Source organism: Neovison vison, chromosome 6 (assembly GCF_020171115.1).
Source record: "Neovison vison isolate M4711 chromosome 6, ASM_NN_V1, whole genome shotgun sequence".
NCBI lineage: Eukaryota > Metazoa > Chordata > Mammalia > Carnivora > Mustelidae > Neogale > Neogale vison.
The window spans coordinates 129,107,078-129,128,588 of record NC_058096.1 but is presented as its reverse complement, the minus strand read 5'-3'; the positions used below and the strand labels follow the sequence as shown (position 1 = coordinate 129,128,588).

At 47.7% G+C, this 21,511-nt stretch overlaps 1 protein-coding gene across 4 annotated transcripts in view; it reads right to left on the bottom strand.

Moving 5' to 3' along the window:
- KY (kyphoscoliosis peptidase) overlaps positions 1–21,511 on the bottom strand; it is a 43,892-nt gene that overhangs the window by 12,281 nt on the left and 10,100 nt on the right. For 3 of the 4 annotated variants that reach the window (XM_044255173.1, XM_044255176.1, XM_044255174.1), the window contains 5 exons: positions 13,916–13,990; positions 12,094–12,156; positions 9,095–9,177; positions 4,745–4,853; positions 3,146–3,263 (listed from right to left, as the gene is read on the bottom strand). In XM_044255173.1, coding sequence (XP_044111108.1) covers positions 3,146–3,263; positions 4,745–4,853; positions 9,095–9,177; positions 12,094–12,156; positions 13,916–13,990 — 448 coding nt within the window. Of the gene's footprint in view, positions 1–3,145; positions 3,264–4,744; positions 4,854–9,094; positions 9,178–12,093; positions 12,157–13,900; positions 13,991–21,511 lie in introns of all 4 variants that reach the window. The other variant, XM_044255175.1, reaches the window with a different exon arrangement.

The following is a 21,511-nucleotide window of genomic DNA, read 5'->3' as shown; positions in this document are numbered from 1 at the left end:
GGGGGTGAGGTGGGGGGGGGGTGGGGTGGTACTGGAGGCTGACTTGGTGGCAGGAATCTGGGAACTGAAGCTTGGCCCCTGCAAGGAGGGTAAGCAGAATTCATGAAGGCCGAGGGGAACTGAGGCAGAAGAGGGGACACTAATGCTGGATGATGGGAAGTCAGAAAGAAGCCAGACCAGCAGTTAAAAGCACTGCACTAACAGAAAAAACTCACATCGGTTACCTGGGAAAGACGGTGAGGAAATGAAGGATGTTGCAAAAATATCTGCGTTCCCCACTGAATGACTCTATTCAATCAGTCTTTAATGAGGCTGCTGCAAGGAGGCAGAATGGACGGGCAGCAGTAATGATGGCCGTGTGGGTACTACTTTTGCTAAGAGGCCGTGCTGACAGCCGAGCCGGGATCAATCAGCACGTGAGGATTGCATGTCTTCTGTTATTAAGGACCCAGCTAATGAATTTACAAGACCTCTGGCAATTATTCGGAAAGTAGGGGAATTAGGAAAGTGATGCATGGGCGAGGTTACTGATCTTTAAAGCCAAAGTTAAAGGGATCCAGGGAACCGTGAGCTACCGTTAACCGTCTGAGCAGCGAACAGTTTTCAGATGCTGACTGCCAGGATGGAACCTGGCTTGAAATGATGCAAAATGTTGGGATGTGATTTAATCATCAGCTGCAGCCCAGAGGAAGGCCATTGTTAAGCATCCGGATCAGGCCCCAAATTGACAGGTTCACTTGAGGCAAGTGTCAGTTTTCTGAGTCTATGTGTGTCTGCGGGACAGTTCCACTGAGTGACAGTGTTCCCATACTCAAGAAAGGCAAAGTTAAGAACAAAAAATGAAAACAACCCAACAACCCCAAAGTCAGGTGAGCAAACTCCGAGCTGCATGTTCTCACTTAACCCTAGCACTGCCAGCAGGCACTACGGTCCCCATGTACAGATGGGAAAACTGAGACTCTGAGAAGTTACTGCCTTTCCGGAAGGAATGCAATTAACAAGTGGTAAATTGAGGACTGGAAATTAAGGACGGGGGAGCTGAGGACGGCGAACGTCTTTCTGACTTTCAGTCTGGCACCCCTCAGCACCATGCTTGGAAGGCTTATAACTGGATAAAGAAGGATGTATCCTATGACTGAAAAATCTTATGCCTGAAAAATCAAGTTGGCCAGCTAAGATGAAAATTACACTTTGAAAGGTGCCAGGCACAAATAGAGCTGAAAACAGACTGAGGATTAGTCCATGATTTAAAATGAGAGGGAGGTCCATTTCATACAAATCTGCTATGAATATCTTGTCATTTCTGGTCATCCTGGGCCTATGGTGTGTAGGATTCTGAGCTGGGTATTCACAGGGGTAGCAGAAACAAAGAGAGGGCGGCTGAAGACACATAAAAGACCTATTAGCCCCACAAGACAGGTAAGGAAAAATGAGCACAGGTAACATGTATATGATAGAACAGAGTCTGGGAAGGAATGTGACAAAATGTTAAGTGTTATCTCTAAGTGGTCAGAGTGACCTAATTTTCTTCTTTTTGCTTCTGTGCCTTTTATAAATCATCTATAATTAATAAGGAATTTTTTTTATTATTTTGGAAAAGTTACTAAATAAAAGCATATGGCAAGCCCAGAGCCCATGTATATGGTGTGTTGATGATATCAAGGGAAGGGACAATGTGGGGGGGTTGGAGGGGTGTTTGACCATCCAGGAGTGGGGCTGGAAGGAGCATTAGAGAGAGGGGAGTGGAGTAAGCTTGAGGACAGAGAAGTGTGGGCAGTGTCTCAGGGTGCAGGGCTGAAAGGGAGCTAGAGGTTGGATTTTGGAGGACTTTACAGGGCAGTATGAGCCTGTGGGTCCTGTTTAGGAACCCAGGACCTAGGGAGTCTGGGCAGATGGCCAGTGAGGATCCCGTTTCCTGGAGAGGCCCCCGGGCACGTTGGGGTACCCAGGGCCTGGAGCTGGGGTAGGAATGGGAGGGGTGGGAGGGAGAGCCCACTCTGGTAGAGTGGATGGGCTGCGGAAGGGCTGGCATCCACAGGGGCCTGACCTGTCCTGGTTGCCTCTGGGACGGGAGTGTCAGGGGTGGGGCGTGGAGGTGGGGGACACGAAGAGCACGTGGTGTGGGGAGGTGGGAGAGCCCAACAACGGGGTGGTGGGGGAGGGGTGGAGGGTTAGGCCAGGAAAGAGCTGTGTGACTGCAGAAGCAGGACGTCTTGGGCTGTCTGCGTCAACATGTACACACATCCCCGACACGTCACCTGCCCACCTGTGGAACCCTGAGTGTCTGTTGCTGCACTTGGTTTGACGAATCTGCACCTGAGTCCTGGTGGGCTGACATGGGTGCCTGCGAAGGCCCACTACCAGAGGCCTGCAGACATGGTGGGCGGAGCCTCTTCATTTCCCTGGGGAAGAGGCTCTTCAGCAGCCTCCTGGGCTCCCTGTTTCCCGAGGAACCCAGCAGACCTTGGATTGTGGGCACGGGAAGCTGTGAGGTTGGCGGGGCTCCACCAGCCTGGAATCTCTCTGGAGGTCACCTAGAACCTCCAATGGTGCCTCCGCACACAAGTGGTTTCCTTAGCTGCTGTTACCCACTGGGTGGCCTGGCCAGGAGCTCATTCCCAGAGCAATGAAAATGGAGCCTAAAGCCTCTAAGAGAAAAGCCTAACTTCCTACTTATTCAGCTCCTCTAACTGACAAATCCTTTCAGGTAGGAGATCATCTGTTTCCCCTGAGAGAGGGACCCCGTGCCAGCCCGAGGACAGGCTTTCACTGTCCCCTTGGCGTCAGCAGCCACTGTCCCACTGCTCCCAGACCTGCCATTCTTCTAACCTTCAGCCAAGCAGAGATCAGAGAAGGTGGAAAAGGGGCCTTTTATAACCAAATTATCTCTGTGCTTTCATCTGCCATTATGTTAATGCATCGCGAAACCGGCAGATGGTACAAAGTCAATTATGCTGGTGTTAAAGAGGGAGAAATTGACCTTTTCAGGACTCACTTGGATTCCAGAGCAGAGTTTGCAAACTCCGTTTTCAGGCCTGGCATGTGGGCCTTGAAGGTATGTGAGGCGCTCTGGAAAGGGAGAAGTGGGGGAGGGTCGCAGTGGTCAGCCCGGATATGCCTACCTTCCGTGGGACCCCGCTCGTACCTGCACATTTTCTCAAAGAGTCCAGCGTAGCCGTCACAGTTGGTTTTCTGGGTCCGCAGGATGTCTGTGGGCTTGAAGGCCTGGCGGTCCTTCTCCTGGGCAGCCTCGACATCATACTCTGGAGGGCAGAGAAGGCTGTGAGTAAGCAGGTCCTGGGAGGCAACCAGGGGTGGTTGCCTGTGGCCTGTGACACTGTCCCCACCCTCTGCTGGCTTTTCAGCACCATTTGGACTGGCCTCCCTCAGGTCCCGAAGAAACCACCGCAGGCTGAAGGGAACCAGACCCAGCCAGGGCAAGCTATGGGAAATGTCACCTCCTTGTGCAGGTGGCAAGCTCTGGGAAATGTCATCTCCTTGTGCAGGTGGCAAGCGGGAGAGTGAAGTATCGGCAGAGCAGGCTGCCTGGCTCGTTAGGCCTCTGAGGAGAGGCTGGAAGGGAAGGGGGCCAAGACAGCACCATGGGGTGAGGCCCTTGTCCTCTGCCCTTGTCCTTCCCACCACACAGCTCCGTAAGCAGTTCCTGGGAGGCTTCTCACCACCCTGCTGCAGCTGCTACCCCAAGGTCTCATGCTGACCCACAGGGGGCGCTCTGAGCTACCGCTAAATGGGGCTGCTGGGTAGTGAAGGCCTGGCAGGAGGCCCTGAGGCAGGAATCACTGTGGCCGCTGAGGGCATGAAGGGAACGTGTGTGAGGGTGGCAGGCAGGAAATGTGTGTCTTACTAATGTTCTGTTTCTGATTCTGCTCCCTTAAGGCCCAGGCTGAACAGAGCTGCTGGCTTTGGGGAGGGAGGAAGTGGCCTCTCAGGCTCTGGTCAGATACTCTACCTGCATCCTCTAAGCTGCATTCCTCACTGCTGCTCTGGGAGGACAAAGGAAAAGCCCAGTGGCAGCAGATCAGGAGAGCCCCTCCGCTGGTTAGAAGGTCATAGGGAAAATGCTAGAAGTCCACCGTACCACCTGGCTCTTCCACTGACTGCAAGGGGCAGCATCCAGCATCCAATATCCCCCTAGCAACCCCTGGGGGGCCTGGCTTGACCTGGCCAGACTCTCAAGGCTGTCCTGTGCAGAGCTGGGGACAGGTGCACAGGCCCAGGCCCAGGCCCAGGCCCCCTGAGGTTGCTCTGAGTGCCTGGAGATGGGGCTGAGGTTGTGGGTGTGGGAACAGGGAGAGGGAGGGGCTAGCCCACTCTTTCTGGCACTGGTGCTTTAATGAACCTTCCCTGTCCTTCTTGGGGATGACCTTCTGTCCTGGGTTCTCAGGTCTGTGCTGAAGGTTTACCAGGGAGCCAGGACTGAGGGAATGCTGCCCTTGGGTAAAAGGCCTTAGCTCTGGTCACTGGCTGTGGACAGATGGCCATGGGGGATCCCCCACCCCATGACCCTTTATGGAGACTGTTAGTACAAGGCATGTTTTACCCTCCTTGGTTAGTCTTTGGTAATTCAACCTAGCCATCTGTGAACTCTTCTACTCTACTGTCCGTCTCACGCCATACACACTTGTGTTCAAGTGAATCCCAGATGGTCTCCTTTAGGAACAGGGTCCTTCAGGGAGTGGCATCAAGGGAGTCCTAGAGCCAGCGGCACCACAGGTGGGCCTACCTATGTGGTGGCAGATCCAGATCCAGATCACACGGACCCTCTCCAGGTCACTGTGGGCCTCCTGGAGCAGGTCGCTCACCAGTTCGTCCAGGCCACTCTTGACCGTCACCTGGGGGGTGGGAGGGATGGGCTATGTCAGGGCCTGGATGAGGGTTGTGGGAGCCCCAGTGCCTTGCTACTGGCAGTCGGTGCTGCTTTTCCTCCAGGCAGAGAAGGAGGAGGAGAGGGCCAGAGGCACAAGGGCTTGGCTGAGGCAGACTTTGGTTGGGGGACTGGACAGATCAGGGAGTGCTGACCAGCTGAGTCACTGGCCCTAGAGCCACACACCCTTCCTTGGCAGACCCTGGAGCCATCCAGGTGGGTGGACATTGGGCAGCTGTAGCAGCTCCTACCCATATTCAGTACCACCCAAAGTGATCTATGGACTTAACACAATCTCTACAAAATTCCAACAACCTTTTTTTTGCAGAAATGGAAAAACCACTCATATGAAATGGCAAGGGGCCCAGAATAGCCAAAACAATTTTGAAAAAATAAGAATGAAGTTGGAGGGGCGCCTGGGTGGCTCAGTGGGCTAAGCCACTGCCTTCGGCTCAGGTCATGATCTCAGGGTCCTGGGATCGAGTCCCGCATCGGGCTCTCTGCTCTGCAGGGAGCCTGCTTCCTCCTCTCTCTCTCTCTCTGCCTGCCTCTCTGCCTACTTGTGATTTCTGTCTGTCAAATAAATAAATAAAATCTTTAAAAAAAAAAAGAATGAAGTTGGAGGACTCACATTTCTGGATTTCAAAACCTACTATAAAACTATAGTAATCAAAATAGTGTGGTACTCACGCAAGGATCATATAGGTGAGTGGAATAGAATTGAGAGTCAAAAAATTAGCTTATACCCCTATGACTAACTGACTTTTTTGTCAAGGATGACAAGTCTATTCAGTGGGGAGAGAATAGTCTCTAACAAATGGTGCTAGACAACTGGATATCCACCTACAAAAGAATGAAGTAGGACCCCTACCTCATACCATATACATAAATTAACTTGGGGCGCCTGGGTGACTCAGTCAGTTAAACAGTCAACTCTTGGTTTTGGCTCAGGTCATGATCTCAGGGTTGTAGGATTGAGCCCTGTGTCGGGCTCTGGGCTCAGTAAGGAGTCTGCTTGAAATTCTTTCTTTCTCTCCCTAAATAAATAAAGAGATCTTTTTAAAAAGTTAACTCAAAAAGGATCAATGGCTTAAATAAAAGAACAAACATAATAAAACTCTTTAAAGTAAACACAGGAATAAATAACCATGACCTTGGATTTGGCAACAGATTCTTTGAAAGAATGCTACAAGCACAAGTTACAAAAGAATAAATAGATTTATTGGGCTTCATAACAATAAAAAACCTCTGGGCATCAAAGAACATGACTGAGAAAGTGAAAAGACAACTTAGGGAATGGGAGAAAATAGTCACAAATCACATTTCTGATAAGGGATTAATATCCAGAATATATAAAGAACTCCTGCAACTCAAAAAGACAAACAGCCCAATTTTAAAATGGATGAAGGATTTGAATATACACTTCGTCAGAGATATATAAACGGCCCATGAAAAGCTTCTCACATCATTAGGAAAATGTAAATCGAAACCACAGGATGCCACTTCACACCCACTAGGAGGGCTATAGTAAAAAAGATAGTAAGGAGGTGGAGAAATTAGAACCCTTGTGCCCTGTAGTGGAAATGTAAAATGGTGCAGGTGTTGTGGAAAACAGTTTGGTGGTTCCTCAAACAGCTGAGCAGGATTATCATATGATCAGTAATTCCACTCCTACGTATATGCCCAAGAGAACCCAAGAGAGCGAGACAGACACTTGTTCACCTATGTTCATCGCAACATCATCACAATACACAGAAGACAGAAACAACGCAAGTGTCCGTCACAGATGGACAGGTAAACACATGAAGTATAGCTCTACAATGAAATATTATTTATCCATGAAAAGCAATGAAGTTCTCACACATGCTACAACACGGATGAACCTTGAAAACGTGAGGCTGTACAAGCCAGACACAAAAGAACAGGTACTGGGTGATTCCACTTAGGTGGAATATCGAGAGTAAACATGTTCAGAGAGACAGTGAGTAATCCAGAGGTTACCAGGGAGAACAGAGAGTGACAGTTTCATGGGTATAGAGTTTTTGTTTGGGGTGATGGTTGTACAATATCGTGAAGGCAGTCAGTGCCACTGAGTTTCACACCAAAAAATGGTTAATGTGGCAAATTTTAAATTATACGTATTTTACCACAATTTAAAGAAAGAACATATAAGGTTTTCTTGCAGGGGCCCTCGGGAGGAAAAATGGCTGGGGTTGTAGGCAAGGCAGCCTTGACTACGTTTAATCTTTCTAGAGAAGCTGGGGCAACTGGGTGCTAAATTCTTGCCTGCGTCTCGGCCAGCCCCCACCCTACCGTACTCCCTGAGCTCCTGGATCCTTTCCACCACCCACCTCAGCACTCCAGGATGTCCTGTCTGACTACAAGGAGAACTCGACCCCGCTTCTGCCTCCCACCTACTCAGCTGCTGCCTGCCTCCTTTTTTTCAATGTCTAGCTCCAGCCCCACAGTTCTCGTCTTTGTGGCTCCTTCAGGGCCAAGGACAGCGCCTGACACATCGCAGGGCCCACACTCCAGCCTGGGTGACTCCTGACTTAACCTCCTGGCTTCTGGGCCATTGGTCCTTACCTCCCGGCTCTACCAGGGCCTGGCAGGCTCTGGACACCCACTGCTTTGTGGCTGGGTCTCTGGCCTCAGCTGGGCTCCCAGCACTGCTCTCCAAGCCTGGCCAGCAGCCTGTCCTGTCCCTTCTGGCGGCCATTACAACACATCCCACCCTCCTCAGACCCCAACACACCACCCTTCTCTCCCTCTGAGACAACCTGGCCTCAGACTCAACAAGACTCAGGCAGGATTTCCCCTCAATGAGCCTCCCTCCCGTGCAGCCAGCCTCTCCGTCAGCCTTCGGTCTGGGCCTCTTGTCTTTGCAGGCCTTGCTCTTCTCAGGCAGTGCCCTTGCTCACCTGTGTCCTTACCTCCTCCCTTCCGGTCCTGGCTGCCCTATTCCCTCCTGTCTTCACCCCCTCCCCAGATCTTCTTCTTAGGGCTACCTACATCTCACCTCCCTTTCTCTGCCAGGTTCCTGTGGGGTCTTCTCTCCACTCCCTCCTCCTTCACCCCTGCTTTGTTCCTCAGCCTGGCTGAGTCTGGCTGAGGATCTGACGCTTCTCTCAACTCCCCCTCTGGGAATAGGAAATGCTTCAATGAGGAAGTAGTGGAAATGAGTCAATCCTGACCTCACTGGACCAGACTGAACGGCTCATGCTATTGACCATCCCTGACCTCAGGGAGATCTCCTTGGACCTTCGAGAACATTGATCCTTCCTGGTCTTGCCCTGGTCTCAGGTGGCTCACGGCCCTTTTGGACCTCCTGCCCTGTCCTCCCCAAGATGACACCCACCCATGGCTTCAGCTCTTAGCTCAATCTGTTGGTTCCTGGATCAGCGTTTCCTGCCCAGATCTCTTCAGGCTGGTGAGGGTTCCGGGCTTGGAGACGGGCTGCCCAGTTGTCACTTCCCATGCTGTTCCCCAGGTACTAAGGCCGAATGCTCCAAAACAAACTCGTCACCCCTGACCCTTGCTCCCTGTAGTGAGGAGCAATCCCACCCTCCCTCCGTCCCTCAGTCCAGCAGCCTGTGAGCCCCCTGCCTTACACCTCCCTCACACACACCGGGATGTGGTCCTCCCTTCGCCTCCAGCTCAGTGCTGACCTTTCCACTCCTCTCTGCTCTCATTTTCCCCACTTAATCCATGTCACACCTGCTCCTTCTGGGACAGCGGACCACCCCCTGCTGATGGTCCTGCCTCAAATCTGACTCTGGATTCAGGTCCCTATCCATCCACTCATCAATTCACCAAACTAGCTTCCTGAGCACCTACTAGGTGCCAACCACAGGGTGGTCTTTTTAGACTATAGATGACCTCCCTGCTTACCAGCCTATGGTGACTCAACTTCGGCAATGGACCCAGCTTTGTGGCCCTTCCAATCAGACATACCTGCAGGGTGTGCACCCTGGGTGGGGGGCATGTCAGGACTCCGTGGGCAGCACTGGGGGGATGGAATGGGCTTCTGTCCTGGGTAGGGGTCTGGTGCCTTGGCCTTCTTTTCCCCATCCGTATGATGTGAATAAGCACTCTAGGCCATCTGACCAAGGGACTGCAGGTGCACTCAGAAGGCACCCGAAGAAAGGCTTCATTATCCTGACTCGGGAATCTCCAAGCCACCTTACACAGAGGGGTTTGTTCCCTTACCTGTGAGGCATAGGTGTCCAGTTTCTCAAACTGCCGCAGGTCCAGGGGCATGGATTTCAGGCTGGACCGATCCCAGGGGTAGGCTGCAAACGCAGGAAGGCTTGGTCAGCTACTGAGGCCTGCTGGCAAGGGTGGCCTGGCCCAGGCCTTTCTGTCTTTTTGAGGAGCTGGGATTGCCCGACCTTCAACATGCTTCCCAGAGCTTGAAACACTACTCCCAAAGGGCTAGATCTCCTAAAAGAGTTCTTTAGTTAAATGGGCTTGTGAACAATGGCAACTCCTCCAGTTCTTCTGGAGACTCACAGGGGATCTAAGCCTATTTGCAGACCCCAGGAAGTCAGCAGTAAAGAAACTGGTTTCCCCTCAATGAACTCAGCAGTGTTCAGATATATTAATGATGGAACCCCCTTCTCCCCATCATACAGTTTTCTGCAGATTTCCTGCTAACTGTTCCAGGAAAGTGTGCTTTGTGGGAAGCATCCAGGAATGCTGCCAGTCCCTGGCGGGCTCAAGGAGGGAGGGTCTGTGCCATAGCCACGGCGCCCAGGGTGGAGGGCACCCTGGGTATCGAAGGAGGGTGTGCTAACACCAAGCCATGCAATCTTCTGTGGGTTTGGCACTCAGACAAGCTTCCTCCCAAACCCACAGTTAGCTGGAGATTGGAGGACCCCAGGAAAGCCAAGTGTGTGCTAACGACGTGTACTCCAAGTGCTGTGGGCAGGCTTCAGAGGGAGGCTGGGCCCCACAGTCACTCATCTGTGCTCTCTTTTCTCATAGGAAGCCAGGACACAGCACAGCCCCAGTCAGCTGCTGCAGGGCTAACTGACCAGTGGTCAGACCAGCCATGGATGGGCAGCAAACTCCTGTCTCAGGCTGACAGGGAGCCTGGGCTCTGGCAGGGTCCCTCTTATTCAGGGTTCCCTTATTCAAAAGGCCGACCAAAGCAGGCAAGGTGGGTGGGAGGCCAGGGTGTAGGTGAGGAAAATGAGTCCAAAGGGACACTCATCCCAGAACTCGCTGATAACCCAACTCCCCTGGGAGGGGTGCTCCTGGGCCCCCAGGGGACGGCAGCCAGCTTGGAAACCACAGAGCAACATGGGAAAGTGGGCTGGGGGCTGCATGAAGCCTTGGTTCTCACAGGGGCCTGACCTTCAGGACCTCCCCCTCCCTGGGGGCTGCTGGACTCAGCCACTAGGCTGCAGCACACATCTGTGGGGCCCCCAGGAGAGTGAAGGAGATGGTGGATTGCGTTGTAAGGTTAGTGGCACTCTGCTCCCTGGGAGGGTGTGGGCTGGGAGTCCCCTGTGGGCAAACACAAGAGAGAAGGTATAAAGCCTTGGTGCCCGCTGAGGGGGCTGTGGCTGCTTCTGCCTGTGCATCCCTCAAGGTCTGTGAGAGACCCGTGCCTTGGTGCCACAGGCCCAAGACATGGGGTGAGGGAGTGGAGGAGCTCCTGCACAACCCTCCTGGGCCAGCATCAGCTGAGGGACAGTGGCAGCTGGTTAGGATGCTGGCCAACTTCTGGCCACAGAGGAGCTCTCAAACTCCAGTCAGCTGTCTGAGCAGGCCATGTGGGTCCGCCCGCACTTCCCCACTGCTATAAGGTCCCTTCCTGTTAAGAATCGGGCCTTCCTTCCTTACAACCCCATTAGCTCTGATACATTCCCCAAGGTTGCTTTGCGCTGCATTTTTGTTTCTTGCTGACATCTGCAGTGGCCCCTAGAGGGGTTTGGTCTCTTTGACCCCAAGCCTCTGAGTGGGTCCTCACCACCTCACGGGCTCAGACACAACCAAGATCTAAGGGCTGTTCCTCTCCCGAGAGGGGGCACAGCGCGCTGGCGGGGAAGGCAGGCTTCCCAGACCCTGAAGCTATGGTGGTCACTCACCAGCCCAGCATTTTCTTTCTGTGTTTTTCTATTCCTTCTAAAAGGGCCAAGACGTTTCCTGGACCCTTCCCAAATCTTCTGCCCAGTACACTCTTACCCTGGGGCTCCCTGGAGGCCTAGCACCATTGTGGCTCACATCTCTGATTCTGGAGCTGGGATCTTTTGTCCCTTATTACTTAGATCACTGTCAGTCCCTATCCTGTGTGGTGTGAGCACAGCCCTTGTCCAGCCACCTCCAAGGGAGGAGTTAGGGACCAGCAGCAGGCTCTCAGTGCCTTCTCCCTCCACAGAATCCGGGTCCTGCCACTCTCTGACAAGGGCTAGCAGGCTGACCTAAGTGGATATGAAGTGGACTTACATTTAACAGATTTCTGCTCAGCACAACTCTGCAAATGAGGTCTCCCCCGCCCCCACTGAAAAGAAGGATGACATTTCTAAAATAGGACTCAAAACCCTATTACTAATTTTACCCTTTCTTGGTTCCATTTTACAATATCTGAACATTAAAAATACCCACAATGATTTATGCCTCATTAAATTTACCTTCTGAAGAGATTACATAAGCTCTAAATATGATTTTGCATAAATACATTTAAAATACCAGTGGCATTAACTAAATTATTCTAATTTTAAAGCAAAACAATGGGAAGAAGTGCCAAACTCTACCAAACCTTAGACGTCATCTGGTCTACTGAGAGGAAAACTGAGGCCCACAGAAGGTGAGTGAGGGACAAAAATAGAATTAGAAGGCAGGCCATCTATCATCCCATTCAGGGTTTTACCCTCTGTCCTGTTCTGCGTATTCACATGCCTCCTACCTTACAGATGCTTGGCATTCCATTTAAAGTTAACACAGTTCTGAATTCTGTTTTTAATATGTTTTCTGTAATGGGTTGCCTTGTTATTGGGGTTTATGCTTCAGCTTTGGGGTCACATGGTGTGTGAGCTTCTCATTACCCTGTCTGTGTCCATGGCAGACATTGCTAATCAATCATGATTCTCATCCCCATCCTGAGCCCAGGGGTGGCCCCCAATTCTCACACAGATTGGCCTACGAGGCTAAACCAATTTACCATCCCACAGAATGGCCCCAGAGCAGGCATTGCAACTCACCGTGGGCATCTTTCGTTCCAGGCTGCCGGGGTCTTGTGTTTCCATTTTTATCACTTTGTAAACCTGCAATATCCCAAAGGTCAGAAGTGGAGACGCTTCAAGAGAAATCCAAATGCAAGCACAGACAATAGTCTAGGTGGTGGTCCTGGCTTCTGACCCCTCCTTCTCACTGTTTTCCCCCCGCCTTCTTGCTCCCATATCACCCACCATCTATTACTGCTGGAATGACCCTGGACTTCCTCCTGTGGTTGAGGAAGCACTGGCAACAAGGAAGGAATGACAAGAGAGAGAACGGTGATCTGTGAGCAAAGGTAGGATTTACTCTGACATCAACACTTAGTGTTCCTTTGTGAGTCTGCCTGGATCCTGGAGCTCCCGCCTTGCTCTGGAGTCCCCTGCCATCTTGGAATGCATCTGGGGTTGCTAAGATCACCAGTGCATTCATTGCCAGATAAGAGCTGACCACGGGAAGAAATGAATGTGGGGCGAGGGAAAGGCAGTTCCTATGGAGCTGAAACCCAGAAAGGTCAAGCAATCATTAAATGATTCCTCAGGAAGGAAGGCTCAAGGCAACCAAATACTATTCATCCTGGACTTTCACACAGAATGGTTGCCAAGGGTTATTAGCCTCCTCCAGGAGAGGGGCTGCTGCTTTGAAACCAGGTCAGGAAGATGTGGGTCCCTGATGGAACCAGGAGGAAGTGGGGAGTAGGGTGTAAAGGTGGGCTATTTTACATACCCTTGAAACCCACCGAAGTTTGTAAATATAACAACGGAAGGATGCAAATGAATAGAGGCACAGAGAAACAGTGGTCCTTGTGTTTCTTACATCTATATTTTATTTCCATCTCCATTCTTTGGTAGAGTGATGAGGGTTCAACAAGAAGCTAGCGTTTCTTGTGCACTTCCCATACCTGCCTTATGCTTTAGACTCTCTCATTTAACTTCACAACAGTCCTATGAAGGAAGGTGAATTATTTTCCTCCTTCCATAGATGAGGAATTTGATTCCAAAAGGAAAGTTAAGATACTTGTCCAAGGTGAGAGCAGAGATCTGAGCCCAGCCAGTTGACTCCAGGGCCTGTCTGCTCTACACCTGACTGCCTTTCTGAGACCCTGACCTCCGATGGCTGCAGGAGAGGCAGCCAGAAGGCCCTGCCTTGCCCATGCATGGACATAGAGAGAACCTGAGCCCTGGCTGCTCTGGAGTCGACATTCCTTGGCCAGAATTTCCCTAGGTCTCTTTAGCCATAAGGTAGACAGATGTCTGGAGAGGACCAGACATCTGGAATAGACATCATGGGCCTGGGTCTATGCACCTTGCACAAAAGGCAGGCAAGCATGTGGCTAAGAGTATAGGTCTCAGGCAGACCTGGTTCTGACCCCACTTCTAGCTGGTCCTTTGGGCTGGTACTTTACCTTTCTGTTCTTCACTTTGCTGACTTATAAGGTGAGGATAATGTTGGTTTATAACAAAGCACTAAAAAGCTAATGAATATAAAATCTTTACCACTGGGTCTGCCACTTTTGGGGAAGACAATAAATGGTATCTAAAAACAACACTCTTGTGATAAAATTCATCTTTAGCTAAATGCCTTGGGTTACCCACACTTAATTGCACAGACTCAAGAACAGTGGCTATCACTTATGGAGAAAAGAGGCCCCAGAATGAACCCATCATGCCTCTGCCTCCTGCCAGTGTGTAGACCTACGTTACTCTTCTCCTGCCCCCATAAGAGGCCTAGTTTGGGCTCTGGCCCATTAAGTGACTTTGATTCCTCCCTGCCAGCCCTCCACATACATGCAGCCCTGTACGTACGTACGTTTAGCCAAGGAGAACTTCTTGAGCAGCTGGGGCATGGCATCTCGAGGGTGGACCTCCACAGTCAGCTGTGTCCCTGCAAAGGAAGAGGAAGTGATATTCTCAGCTGGATGTTGCCAGAAAAGGGTGCAATGTCCCGTGACAGATGTTTGAACAACAAAACACAACTGGTTTTAAGCTTTCTTCTGAATATACAAATAACTCTTGTTTGAAAAATTAAAAAAAAAACAACAAAATACAAGCAGTTTTCAGATCCAGCAAGATGGAATAAGAACATTCTACCTTGTCTTTCCCACTGAATGTGACTATAAATGTTGGAAAGAATGCATGGAGTGACTATTTGTGGATTCTGTAAGGTAAATCAGAGAAGGCAAGCTGGGGAATAGGATTAGCATTTAAAGCACCACCAGATTTGCAGTGATCTCACCATTCCCCTCCCCTGTCATATTACTTAGACTGGACTCAAAGGCAACCCCAAATCCAGAAGTACACAAAGGGTAGAGAGAAGCAGTGCTCCATGAGAAGTCCTTTCTTCCAGCTTGTGGAGTAAGAAAGGAAACCTCTAAGAGTCAGAGAGTGTGGGGGAAATTCCTTGCTGTACTCCCACCCTTTTTTCTGTTATTTCCTCACTCAGCCCCTAGCAAATTCTGTTGGTAGCAGTGTAGCAGTGATTTTATTGGTCAGACAAAACCTTAAGCACCTGAGTCTTTGAGGGAGGGCACTAGAGAATTTATGATTCCCTAGAGTGTGGGAGCAAATACTCAATATTTTCCTCCCTCTCTTTCTGTCCCCTACTGATTGTCTCTAGGTGCAGACAGAGTTGTGAGAAGTACCTGGCAGGGTGGGGAAACTGAGGTCCAGCTTTCATGCTGGAGAACTGGGAAGTGAATTGTGAAGGGGAGGGAGCTCAAGAAAGCAAATCTATGCAGGTATGGATGAACTCTTTTGGTCACCTCTGTGTTGAACATACATGGATCTCATCCTAAGCATCATACTGCATCATACCACAGTCTTTGGGAACTAAGATGGGGCAGGCCAATGCCTCGAGTGGCCACTGGGAAGTCAATGTGCAGGGCAGGTCTACATAGCATTGCAAAGGCTGCAGTCCAAAATTACCCAGCATGGGTAGAACCAGGAGTAATTGTACTTGAAAGGAAAAGATAACAGATGGTAAGTCCAGGATGACATAGACTTTGGAATTATCAGACAGACTTTCAAAGAGCCATAGTAACCATGCTCTAAGAAGTGATGGCAAATTGTCTTGAAATAAATGGAAAGACACTAAGAATCAACAAAATAACAGAAATTATAAAGATGAAACAAATAGAAAGTTTAGAACTAAAAAATATAATGGATTGAAAAATTATCTGGATATACTAAGTAGTAATATGGAGATGACAGAGGAAAGAGTCAGTGAATTTGAAGAAAGATCAATAGAAATTATCCAATATGAACAACAGCAAGAAAAAGTGAACAAAACTTCAGGGACCTGTGGGATAAATCTTAAATGTCAATAACATTCATGTTATTGAAATTTCAGAAGGAGAGGAGAAATAGTGTGGTGTAGAAAAAAAAAATGAAGAAATACTGAGATAATAATCAATGAAACCAGAAGCTGGTTCTTTGGAAAGATCAGCAAAATAAGAACCAGACTGACCAGAAAGAAAGGGAGGTAAGACATGAATCAGGAATCAAGACACCAGGATCAGGAATGAAATATGTGAGACCCCTACTGATCACATATGTATTAAAAGAATAATAAAGAAATACTACAAACATCCCTATGTACATAAACTCTACAACTTAGATGAAATGGACCAATTCCTTGAAAGTTACAAACTACCAAAACTGATCCAATGAGTAGATAACCTCAGTATCCCTGTACCCATTTTAAAAACTAATTGTATTTCAAAATCTTTCAGAAACAAACAAATACCAGGTCTAGTCACTGACAAATTCTAAAAAACATTTGAAAAGAAATAAGACCAATTTTTAAAATAAGACCTTTCGGAAAACAGAAGAGTAGCAAATATTTCATTACCCATTTCATGAGGTCATCATCGATCTGATGCCCAAACCAGATCAAGATAGCACAAGGAAGGAACCCTACAGCCCGATATTTCTTTTCTTTTCCTTTGTGTTTTCAGACCAATATTTCCTATGAACACAAAATTCTCAAAAAATATTGGAAAATTAAATCCTGCAATATAGCAAAAGACTAATACACCACAATCAAGTGTGATTTATTTAGGCAATTCAAGCCTGGTTCAATATTTGAGAACCAATAAATGTAATTCACCTAATAACATTAGCAGGCCAAAGAAGAAAAACCATGTGATCATATCAATTGATGCAGAAAATGTGCTTGACAAAATTTAGCATTGATAAAACCTCTCAATAAACTAGGAATTGGAGGGAACTTCCTTAATCTGGAAAAGGGTATTTATGGAAAATCTATAGCTAACAGCATATTTAATAGTCAAAAATGGAATGTTTTCCACCGAAGATGGAAACAAAGCATGGATGTCCACTCTTACTGCTCTTAATAAATATTATACTGGAAGTTCTACCCAGTGAAATGAAACAAAACAAAAAGCAATAAAAGCCCTATCGATTGGAAAGAAAAAAATAAAACTCTCCTTTTTCACATATGACACATCTATCTACATAGGAAATATCAAGTAATCTACAAAGAAATTTCCTAGAACTAATAAAGTTTAGCATGGTCACAGGATACAAGGTCAGCACCCCCAAATCGGTTATATTTATATTTGCAACAAATGATTGGAAATTGGTTAAAAATTAATATTTACTATAGCCCCCCCAAATTGAAATGCCTAAGTATAAATCTAAAAAAAAGTTCAGGAGCTGAATGTTGAAAACTACAAAATGTGATTAAAAAATTAAAGAAGACATAAATAAGTGGGTGAACATACCATGTTCATGAATTGAGAACTCAATATTGTTAAATTGGCAATTCTCCCTAAATTGATCTATATAAATTTAATGCAACTTCATTCAAACTCCCTGAAGGAATTTTATATATTTTAACCCACTGAGCCACCCAGGCGCCCCAAGAATTTTATATATTTCAGATTGAGGCAAGGTGATTCTAAAATATAGATGGAAAGATAGAGCAACTTGAGTAGTCAAACCGATTTTGGAAAAAAAAAAAAAGTTAGAGGACTCCAGCCAGCTGATTTTAAGATGTGTTATAAAGCTACAGTCATCAGTGTGATATTGGTAAAGGGATAGATACATAGATAAATGGAGCACAGTTAAGAAATAGAGCCATGCAAATATGGCAAATTGATTTTTCACAGAAGTGCAAAGACATTCCAATTAGAAAACGAGTAAAAGAACAGATATTCACCAAAGAAGAGATTACAGATGGCAAATAAGCATAAGAAAAGATGTTCAACATGATTAGCCATTAGGAAAACAAATTAAAACCACAAAGAGGTATCATACCTATTAGAAGAGCAGTAATAAGACATAGTGATAACATACTGACAAAGTTGTGGAGAAATCAGATCTCACACACTGCTGGGGGATTGTAAAGTAGCAACTCTGGAAGATGGTTTGGCAGTTTCATATAAAACAAAACATACACCAAACAGATGACCCAACAACTGTAGTCTTGAAGGTTTATCCCAGAGAAATGAACACTTATGTTCACACGGAAATCTAGACAGAAATATTACAGAAGCTCTATTTACAGTGACCCCAAACTGGAAACAACCTAAATGTCCTTCGGTAGGTAAATGGGTAAACACCCGGTGCTATGTCCATATAAAGGAATACTTCTCAATAATGCAAAGAAACTCTTAGGAGAGGCAAGAGGATATAATTATGGAGATTCTGCACAAAGGAATTTTGGGGTAACAGAAGTGCCCTGTATTCTGAATGTAGGGGTGGTAACATGAGCAAGCATTATGCATGCATTAAAACCCGTTAAACTATGTATAATTCGAATTTAGTAATTTAAAACAACAACAAAAAAATAAATACCTACTGAACAAAAAAGCCTGAGCAGATGATACAGGAAGATATAAGAATCTGGATGATACAGGAAGATATAAAATAAAGAGTAAAAGTCCAAAGCAGGGTTATAGTAAACTTGTTCTTCATAACCAGCTTTCTTTTCTTGACTCTTCACATGTCAGTGAATATAGTCCTACGTCATCATTTTCAGTGGGCTGCATAGTACTCTATTCTACATAGGGTTTATAATCCACATAAGCCATCCCTTTTGGTAGGATAGTTAACTTTTCCCCAATGTTTTATTCTTATAATCAGCGATGTCTGAACATTCTGATACACATCTCTTTACGCTCTTTTCAAATCAGTTCCTTTGAATAAATTCTTAAATATGGATCACAGCTAATAGAGATTTTTAAGACTTTCGTTATATACTAGCAAACTTCCAGTGAATGATTTTATCATTTGAGGACCACACCCTCAGCATGAGAGGATGCCCGCTGTGTTTGCTGTATTTGATCGCAAAACTGGTCACAAAACTTTGTACTTCTGAGAGGTCTTTCGTTCTGTCCCTTGAATGTGAGCTGTCTGTCCTTACGATGTGGTTTGGCTAGTTAGCATGTGATGTTAATATAAGTGATGTTGGGCAAGCTCTGAGCCTAGGTCTCAAGAAATTTTGCAGCTTCTGTCCTCATTCTTGGGATTCTAGCCACAAATGCCATGTGCATGAGCCCAGGCTAGCCTGCTGGAGGAGGAGAGGCCACGTGGAACAGAGTAGAGGCATCTCAGGTGAGGCCACCCTACCCTACCTGGTCTCCAGCCAACTTACCAGCTGACCACGAGTACACGAGCAAACCGAGCCAAGACCTGCGGTGAACTGGTGTGTCTCAGGCAAGCACGCCTGGCCAACCTGTGCCCTTGTGAGCTGGTAAATGCTGGTGTTTGATTTTTATCAATCTCAGAAATTTTTATTAGTGAATAATGACATCTCATCTTTGTGTATTTAATTTTTAGTGTATTTTTCATATGTTCATTTGCCATTTAAAATTCTTCTTTTGTGAATTACTTATATTCCTACTCATGTATTTTTTTCCTTACTAATTTTGTAAGAGTTCTTTTTACTAACCGGTCCCCTGCTAAATGTATTGCAATTATTTTTCACAGAGTAACAATATTGACTTTCTTGTGTGGCTCATAAACTTGCTCTACATGCCAAAGAGGGTAAATCTCCAATAATTTTGTAAGATACAATGTGGCCTTCAAAATAGTGTTACTCTGTAGAGGTTAACATCACTTTGAGTGTAGTTTCTAGCACATTCACTGTGAAAGAAAATCAGTGTGTGATTTTATAATTAAGACTCTAAGTATTTCAGAATTCAAAGCATAATTCGGTTCTGGTCCTAGGATCGGGGTGCCATTGCCAAAAGCAAGCATTTCCTGTGTGTCTTCTCATGCTGCATGGGCCTGTCGTCCTTTGCCTTTTCACTTTTTCCATCTGAAACACTTTCAGGTGTTTTCCAAAGTGAGTGCCAAGCTGTACTTGGCTGAAAGATGCCTTACAAGAAACAGATTTTAAAAACCTGCCCACTCTCTCCCCTTTTCTCAGGTCTCAGCATGTAATGCTCTGAGAAGTCCTGCAGTGAAGAAGTCGGTATGACCCAGTACTATTTTGTGAAACACAATTCAGAAAATGCTGGACTGGAACAATACCCAGAACCTGTAAGAAGTTGCAAACCTGAACAATTTGGTTTAGGGCTCAATAATAAACCCCTTCCCCAAACATCTCACATCTAACATCTAGACCCTTCTAACCACCCCCAATTCAGCCATGCTTCTTTGTCAAAGAAGGAGTGAGCTGAAAAACAAGGGACTGTTAAAGCCCTGGCTGAGGGTGGCTGTTGAGATATTCTGATACACTGATGTGGCCTGCAAGGTCCAACCAGTCATTTCCAATCCCTTCTCTCTTTCCTGCACTTCCTCTTCTCTACCTGCTCATGGATAGGGGCTCAACTTCCACTATTCTCCTGAGCCCCATTTCCTGACTCTCTCCCAAAGCAGCATTTCTTGTCAGGTCTCTTTGACGAAAACAACAAAGTTCCCTGGTCTCCCTGATCTGTGGGAGTGCGATACCCACTCTTATCACACACACAGGTGTGTGAGGACCCTTGCCAGGGTGGCTGGAGGGGGAACTTCTCTGCCAGAAACTGGGCCTGGGTGTGCTGTCTTACAAGAGCAAGAGTCACTGAGGAGCTCTGTGCTTTCTAAAGGTGTGAAATGGTAAGATTTTGCAGACTACTACATTCCTGTATCACATAAAACTCTTAAGACAAAAATTAACTTGACCAATCTTCTGATGATAAAGAGAGGAACATCATTTGGAGCAAGATTTCAAGTAAGGACTAAAGCCCAAGTACAGTCAGATACCATGACACCAATCTTAACGGTCCTACCAAACCCACAGGAGGCCCTTCCTGGGACGCCAGGTCACCTGACTAGCTCTCCCATGGTGCCCCTCCCTGGTTCTGCCAGTTGTCACCCAAACAACATCTCCGAAGCTGCAGCCTTGGGTGTGTTAGGAGCAGCACATTCACAGGTGTCTCCTGCTCCCCTTGACAAGTGGTTGTTGGGGCCCTTTCCCAGATGCCACCAGCTTTGTTTCCTTTTCCCTCTCCTCTGAGATATGGAGACACAGCCGGCAAGCCCCAGCATGGCCATGGCCGACCGCCTGGGGTCTACCTCGTACCTGGTCAGGAGACTTCTCCCCCTCAGCAGCTTCTCCCTAGGTCTCTGCAGGTTTGAATGAGGGTTTGTCTCCAGGCCTAATTTGCTCAGAATATCTAATGCAGAGATGGCAAACAGATTTCCCGTTGTTCATTAACTCTGACTGACTGGAAGTGGCTGCCTGGAGTGTCGATTAATTAGCGAGGACTGTGGGCACATGAGTGTGTGTGTGAGTGTGCACACATGTGCGGGTGTATATGTGTGTGGCTGGGGGCAGGGGTGGGGGCTGGGGGATTCACGTCAGATCCTTGATGCCCTTGGCTGAAGGGGCCTCACTAATGCTTTTTGGAACTGGAATTTGGGTTAATAACCGGGTTCTTTGCCTGGAAATCTTTCCCTGCAGGAGTTGAGAGTCAGGAAGCCTCAGCTAAAGCATCTGTAATTCAGAGACACTCAGAAAGAGCTCCAGGGTAGGTGCTTGGCAGAGGCGTGCTGTGGTTTCTGCCCCGGGAGCAGCACGCCAGAGGGCAGCAGGGGCAGTCCAGCTCTGCAGACTCCTCACCAGCCTCCGGCCAACGCAGCGGGAAAGGCCCAGTCAGCAGTTGTCATCACCAGGTGACCCTGTGACGGCAGAGTGTGCTGAGACCACTGTGGGGGGGGGGCACCCGTGAGGCTTGGGGGGATGACAAAGGGCATCTCTCATGCCCCTAACTTGCTAACCCATTCCGGCTTTCACTGGGCTCTTGAAAACTCAGAGCTCTTCAGGGTTCCTCCTGCAGAGCAGAGCTCACTGGAATGTTCCAGGTTTGGAAGTGCAGGCAGTGTGACCCTAGTGCCTGCATCATCAATGAAGGTCCAGAGTGCCCGCATGTGGACAAGGGTGCAGGACCTGGCA